Source organism: Coregonus clupeaformis, chromosome 8 (genome assembly GCF_020615455.1).
Source record: "Coregonus clupeaformis isolate EN_2021a chromosome 8, ASM2061545v1, whole genome shotgun sequence".
Taxonomy (NCBI): domain Eukaryota; kingdom Metazoa; phylum Chordata; class Actinopteri; order Salmoniformes; family Salmonidae; genus Coregonus; species Coregonus clupeaformis.
The window spans coordinates 12,574,344-12,582,323 of record NC_059199.1 but is presented as its reverse complement, the minus strand read 5'-3'; the positions used below and the strand labels follow the sequence as shown (position 1 = coordinate 12,582,323).

Here is a 7,980-nt window from a genome sequence, read left to right as displayed (position 1 = left end):
ATTATTTATGTATTGTCAGTGAGCCATCCCCAAATGATAACAATTAACTTATTTATTAAGTTGTATTAATTTCATAGTCAATTGCAAGTAGATTTTCTTTGATATATTTGGATTAATATCACCTGTTGAAAACACATGTTGAAAAATCACCTGTTGAAAAATCACATGGAAAATTCTGTAAGTTTGGGTGGGTGCGGTTCTGTGGGTGAGCACGAATCGCGTGTACAAGGGGTGAGTGTGTGCCCCTCACCAGTAGGCTAAAGCTATTTTGAAAGTGACCCCTCATTCGGGCACCGGACAGCGACACTGCAGCTGTTTGGTTTGGAACCATGACTGAAGATGACGGATTCAGTTGTCGTGGAGGGATATGTCAAATTCAGAGATGGAAAAAAGGTGTTTACAAAACAAAGTAATTCATTGAATTTGAATGTGCGTGAAAGTTATACGGTATTTGAACGTTTGCGTCTGTGTTGTACCGTTATCTCTTTCAGTGGAAGGATAGGTGGGTCGTACTCCGCAAGCCATCGCCTGTAGCAGGTAGGTCGCTCACTGTTCTATATTCGAAAGCGCGTAACACACGTTGTAGGAATAACATCAGCGCACAACTTTACATAGTTTTTATTTGTTAAATTAATACGGTAATTTAATAGGCCTACAATTCAATTCGAAAGTTTACTGCTTGTGGTCTATTTACTACCGTAGTAAATCGATAAATAACTTTCTGCTTGTCATTTAGCCTACTAAACATCCCAAATGAAAAGCAACTGGAAACAAAGTTGCATTACTGCATGCCATGGAATTCAATGTTTTCCATGCATAGGCTACTGTGCTGATAGTTTCGAATTTCGGGTTGCTCATTCAGAATTTTGGCTGGCTCCGTATTAAAGTTAATGTGTTCTGGTACTAGGCTACATTTAAAGAGGCAGCTGCTGTATTTGTGTTTATAACTGGTTTATAACCATACATCAGTCAATTAAGCTGTAAATACAATGTAGGAAATTTAGTTGTATGTCAAATGTGTCTGTAGTTATAAATAATTTAAACTATAGTCTTCTGATTGGAAGTGATTACCTTTACTGTCAGAAAACGGCGACAGTGAAATGCGGTAGGCGAAGTCATACGCAGGACACGGAGCTACTGGAAACCGTACTTTTAATAAAAGTCGCCAGTGAAATACAACGTCTCCAAACAACGGAGAAAATGAACGACCTGTACACTGTCGATGACACAAACAATAACACACAACACACAATGCACGACAGAGGGTTAAATAGGGAGTACAATACAACATAATGGGGAACAGGTGTACACAATCAGACACAACAAGTCAAACACCGAAACATAGATCGGTGGCAGCTAGTACTCCGGGGACGACGAACGCCGAAGCCTGCCCGAGCAGGGAGGAGGAGCAGCCTCGGCTGAATCTGTGACAGTACCCCCCCCCTTTGACGCGCGGCTCCAGCCGTGCGCCGACCCCGGCCTCGGGGACGGCCAGGAGGACGCGGAGCAGGGCGAGTCGGATGACTCCGGTGGAAGTCCCTCAACAAGGAGGGATCTAGAATGTCCCTCCTGGGGACCCAGCACCGTTCCTCCGGACCCTAGAGGTGAACTGGGGACCCCGATCAGACACTATATCCTCAGGCACCCCATAGTGCCGGAAGACGTGTGTAAACAGGGCCTCAGCAGTTTGTAGGGCAGTAGGGAGACCTGGCAGGGAAATGAGGCGGCAGGCTTTGGAAAACCGATCCACAACGACCAATATAGTAGTGTTTCCCTGAGAGGGGGGAAGGTCCGTCACAAAATCCACCGATAGGTGAGACCACGGCCGTTGTGGAACGGGTAGGGGTTGTAACTTCCCCCTGGGAAGGTGTCTAGGCGCCTTACACTGGGCGCACACCGAGCAGGAGGAAACATAAACCCTCACGTCCTTGGCTAAGGTTGGCCACCAGTATTTCTCACTAAGGCAGTGCACTGTCCGACCAATACCTGGATGACTAGAGGAGGGTGACGTGTGAGCCCAGTATATCAACCGGTCGCGAACCTCGAGCGGCACGTACCTCCGACCCTCTGGACACTGGAGGAATAGGGTCGGAACGTAACGCCCGCTCGATTTCCGCATCCACCTCCCACACCACCGGTGCCACTAAACACGACTGGGAGTATGGGAGTGGGCTCAATGGACCTCTCCTCGGTGTCATATAGTCGGGACAGGGCATCTGCCTTAGTGTTCTGGGACCCTGGTATATACAGTGGGGAGAACAAGTATTTGATACACTGCCGATTTTGCAGGTTTTGCTACTTACAAAGCATGTAGAGGTCTGTAATTATTATCATAGGTACACTTCAACTGTGAGAGACGGAATCTAAAACAAAAATCCAGAAAATCACATTGTATGATTTTTAAGTAATTAATTTGCATTTTATTGCATGACATAAGTATTTGATACATCAGAAAAGCAGAACTTAATATTTGGTACAGAAACCTTAGTTTGCAATTACAGAGATCATACGTTTCCTGTAGGTCTTGACCAGGTTTGCACACACTGCAGCAGGGATTTTGGCCCACTCCTCCATACAGACCTTCTGCAGATCCTTCAGGTTTCGGGGCTGTCGCTGGGCAATACGGACTTTCAGCTCCCTCCAAATATTTTCTATTGGGTTCAGGTCTGGAGACTGGCTAGGCCACTCCAGGACCTTGAGATGCTTCTTACGGAGCTACTCCTTAGTTGCCCTGGCTGTGTGTTTCGGGTCGACGTCATGCTGGAAGACCCAGCCAGGACCCATCTTCAATGCTCTTACTGAGGGAAGGAGGTTGTTGGCCAAGATCTCGCGATATATGGCCCCATCCATCCTCCCCTCAATACGGTGCAGTCGTCCTGTCCCCTTTGCAGAAAAGCATCCCCAAAGAATGATGTTTCCACCTCCATGCTTCACGGTTGGGATGGTGTTCTTGGGGTTGTACTCATCCTTCTTCTTCCTCCAAACACGGCGAGTGGAGTTTAGACCAAAAAGCTATATTTTTGTCTCATCAGACCACATGATCTTCTCCCATTCCTCCTCTGGATCATCCAGATGGTCATTGGCAAACTTCAGACGGGCCTGGACATGCGCTGGCTTGAGCAGGGGGACCTTGCGTGCGCTGCAGGATTTTAATCCATGACGGCGTAGTGTGTTACTAATGGTTTTCTTTGAGACTGTGGTCCCAGCTCTCTTCAGGTCATTGACCAGGTCCTGCCGTGTAGTTCTGGGCTGATCCCTCACCCTCCTCATGATCATTGATGCCCCACGAGGTGAGATCTTGCATGGAGCCCCAGACCGAGGGTGATTGACCGTCATCTTGAACTTCTTCCATTTTCTAATAATTGCGCCAACTGTTGTTGCCTTCTCACCAAGCTGCTTGCCTATTGTCCTGTAGCCCATCCTAGCCAAGTGCAGGTCTACAATTGTATCCCTGATGTCCTTACACAGCTCTCTGGTCTTGGCCATTGTGGAGAGGTTGAAGTCTGTTTGATTGAGTGTGTGGACAGGTGTCTTTTATACAGGTAACGAGTTCAAACAGGTGCAGTTAATACAGGTAATGAGTGGAGAACAGGAGGGCTTCTTAAAGAAAAACTAACAGGTCTGTGAGAGCCGGAATTCTTACTGGTTGGTAGGTGATCAAATACTTATGTCATGCAATAAAATGCAAATTAATTACTTAAAAATCATACAATGTGATTTTCTGGATTTTTGTTTTAGATTCCGTCTCTCACAGTTGAAGTGTACCTATGATAAAAATTACATACCTCTACATGCTTTGTAAGTAGGAAAACCTGCAAAATCGGCAGTGTATCAAATACTTGTTCTCCCCACTGTATGTGAGCTTAAATACAAAGCGGGAAAGGAACATCGACCACCTTGCCTGGCGAGGATTCAACCTCCTCGCTGCCCGGATGTACTCCAGGTTACGATGGTCAGTCAGAATGAGAAAAGGGTGTTTAGCCCCCTCAAGCCAATGTCTCCACACCTTCAGGGCCTGAACCACAGCCAGCAGCTCCCTATCCCCCACGTCATAATTGCGCTCCACTGGGACTGAGCTTCTTAGAATAGAAAGCACAGGGGCGGAGTTTAGGTGGCGTACCCGAGCGCTGAGACAGCACAGCGCCGATCCCAGCCTCGGAAGCGTCCACCTCCACCTGGAATGCCAAAGAGGGATCCGGATGCGCCAGCACCGGAGCCGAGGTAAACAGGTCCTTCAAGCGTTTAAACGCCATATCAGCCTCAGCTGACCACTGCAGGCGCACCGGACCACCCTTTAGCAGAGAGGTAATGGGAGCCGCTACATGTCCAAAGCCCCGGATAAACCTCCGGTAATAATTGGCAAAAGCCAAAAAGCGCTGCACTTCCTTTACCGTGGTCGGGGTCTGCCAATTACGCACGGCAGAAACGCGGTCAACCTCCATCTCAACCCCTGACGCGGACAACCGATGTCCCAGGAAGGAGATGGACTCCTGGAAGAACAGACATTTCTCCGCCTTCGCATACAGGTCATGTTCCAACAGTCTACCAAGCACTCGACGCACCAGGGACACATGCTCGGCTCGTGTAGCGGAATATATTAGGATGTCATCAATATATACCACAACACCCTGTCCATGCAAGTCCCGAAAAATCTCGTCCACAAATGATTGGAAGACTGAAGGAGCATTCATTAACCCGTATGGCATGACGAGATACTCATAGTGACCCGAGGTGGTACTAAATGCTGTCTTCCACTCATCTCCCTCCCTAATGCGCACCAGATTGTACGCGCTCCTGAGATCTAATTTTGTGAAGAATCGCGCCCAGTGTAATGACTCCATCATGCTAGCAATCAGAGGAAGAGGATAGCTGTATTTGATGGTGATCTGATTTAGACCACGGTAATCAATACACGGGCGTAAACCCCCATCCTTCTTCTTCACAAAAAAGAAACTTGAGGAAGCAGGGGAAGTAGACGGCCGTATGTAACCCTGTCTCAAAGATTCGGTGACGTAGGTCTCCATAGCGGCCGTCTCCTCCTGAGATAGAGGATACACGTGACTACGTGGAAGCACAGCGCCTACCTGGAGGTCTATCGCACAATCCCCCTGGCGATAAGGTGGTAATTGAGTCGCCTTCCTCTTACTGAAGGCGAGAGCCAAATCGGCGTACTCAGGTGGAATATGCAAGGCGGGAACTTGGTTCGGGCTTTCCACCGTCGTTGCCCCTACGGAAACGCCTAAACACCGCCCAGTACACTGATCAGACCATCCCTGGAGAGCTCTCTGCTGCCATGAAATGTTGGGGTCATGAGCGGTTAACCAGGGAAGCCCCAACACCACGGGAAATGCAGGAGAATCAATCAAATATAACCGTACTATCTCCTCATGACCCTCCTGCGTTCTCATCCGGACAGGCGCCGTGACCTCCCTGATCAACCCAGACCCCAACGGGCGGCTATCTAGGGCATGAATGGGGAAGGGCACATCAACAGGCACGGTAGGAATCCCTAACTTATAGGTGAACTGACGATCAATGAAATTCCCAGCTGCGCCTGAATCGACTAGCGCCTTATGCTGGGAGTGAGGGGAAACCTCGGGAAACACCACTTTAATACACATATGATCAGCAGAGAGCTCTGGGTGAGTTGGGTGCCTACTCACCGGGAAAGACTCATCAGTGTGTCGCCCACTGCCTTGATTCCTAGGAGACCTTCCCCAGCACCGACCAGCAGTGTGTCCTCTGCGGCCACAGTTGGTGCAGGGGACAGCCTCCCTCCTGGTCTCCCTACTAGTCTCCCTAGCACCAGCACCCCCGAGCTCCATAGGGGTCGGCTCGGAAGTGCTGGGGGATGGAATGGACGGCCCCGAATCCGGACGTCCGCGGGTAGCCAACAGGGTATCCAGGCGAATCGAAATGTCCACCAGTTGGTCAAAGCTGAGGTTGGTGTCCCTGCAGGCTAATTCCCGACGCACGTCCTCCCTCAGGCTGCATCTGAAGTGGTCGATGAGGGCCCTCTCATTCCATCCCGAGTTGGCGGCTAGCGTCCGGAAGTCCAGCGCGAACTCCTGCGCGCTCCTCCTCCCCTGTCTAAGGTGGAATAGACGCTCACCCGCCGCTTTACCCTCTGGGGGATGATCGAATACAGCCCTGAAGCGGCGGGTGAACTCCGCATAGCTGACCGTAGCTGCGTCTATCCCACCCCATTCGGCGTTGGCCCACTCCAGCGCCTTGCCGGACAGACAGGAGATGAGGGCGGACACGCTCTCGTATCCCGAGGGCGCCGGGTGAATGGTGGCCAGGTAGAGTTCCACCTGGAGTAGGAACCCCTGACACCCGGCCGCGGTGCCATCATAAGCCCTCTGGAGCGAGAGCCGAATCCCACTGGACTCCGGAGATGGACCGATGGGTATGGCTGATGGTGGTTGCATCGTAGGAGGAGGTGTGGGCAAACCTCCCCTCTCCCATCGCCTCAAAGTGTCCATCACTTCATGCATGGTGGTACCCAGGTGCTGGATCCTGGCCTCTTGGAGGATAATGCGCTCCTCCAGTGATCCCCTAGGCACAACCGATCCTGCTGACTCCATGGTGGTGTGTTATTCTGTCAGAAAACGGCGACAGTGAAATGCGGTAGGCGAAGTCATACGCAGGACACGGAGCTACTGGAAACCGTACTTTTAATAAAAGTCGCCAGTGAAATACAACGTCTCCAAACAACGGAGAAAATGAACAACCTGTACACTGTCGATGACACAAACAATAACACACAACACACAATGCACGACAGAGGGTTAAATAGGGAGTACAATACAACATAATGGGGAACAGGTGTACACAATCAGACACAACAAGTCAAACACCGAAACATAGATCGGTGGCAGCTAGTACTCCGGGGACGACGAACGCCGAAGCCTGCCCGAGCAGGGAGGAGGAGCAGCCTCGGCTGAATCCGTGACATTTACTGTACTATAGGCTAGTTATTGTGTCTAAATATGTTCATATCAGTGGAGGCTGCTGAGGGGAGGACGGCTCATAATAATGTCTGGAATGGAGCAGATGGAATGGCATCAGACACAAGGAAACCATGTGTTTGATGTATTTGATACCATTCCACCTATTTCGCTCCAGCCATTACCACGAGTCTGTCCTCCCCAATTAAGGTGCCACCAACCTCCTGTGGTTCAGATATAATAGTAAATGCACTCACAATGTTATTGTGGGATACCACGTGTCGTCAGTAGCGTGGAGCACTGTGGACCAACTACTGTGGACCAACTACTGTCTGTTTTCACCATATGCCTGTACAGTCACAGTAAATGCCAACCACCCAAGATAACCATACCCCCTGCCTTTCATACGATGTCAAGAGGTACTGGTACTCACAGTAGGCCTGGCATGTTATAGGCTCTGGCCATGTCTTACAAGAGCCAGGTGCTGCCAACAGGTTTACACAAAGTGCAAAAGTCGCTGACTGACTTATCATTGTGTTGAGTGTAGCCTTTCAGGATAATATAGTGAAGTCAGTGTCCTTTTGATATTTTTCGAAGCAGGCCAGACAATATGGTACATTTATTTAACTCGTAGTCTTCCCTAGACAGTACTGAAGTTGAGTATAAGAACTCACATTTTCTAATGATCCTTTACATTTACATTTACATTTTATTCATTTAGCAGATGCTCTTATCCAGATCGACTTACATTTAGTGAGTGCATACATTTATTTTGTTCATACTGGCCCCCCGTGGGAATCGAACCCTTTACTCTCTCTTCTTCCCCCATCTCATCCTCCCACCTCAGAACAGACAATACAATACAGTACATTACAATAAATTACAATACAATACAATATAACACAATACAATACAATACAATACAATATAACATAACATAATACAACACAATACATTACATTACAATAAATTACAATACAATATAATACAGTACAATACATTACAATAAAATACAATACAATACAATACC

The 7,980-nt window shown here is 48.7% G+C and overlaps 1 protein-coding gene across 1 annotated transcript in view; it reads left to right on the top strand.

Annotated features, from left to right (window-relative positions):
- Positions 1–300: 300 nt before the first annotated feature.
- LOC121572704 (protein Dok-7-like) overlaps positions 301–7,980 on the top strand; it is a 48,560-nt gene continuing 40,880 nt past the window's right edge. The window contains exons 1-2 of the mRNA XM_041884725.2: positions 301–393; positions 492–537. Of these exons, the coding sequence (XP_041740659.2) occupies positions 340–393; positions 492–537 (100 nt within the window). The 5' untranslated portion in view covers positions 301–339. The remainder of the gene's footprint in view (positions 394–491; positions 538–7,980) is intronic.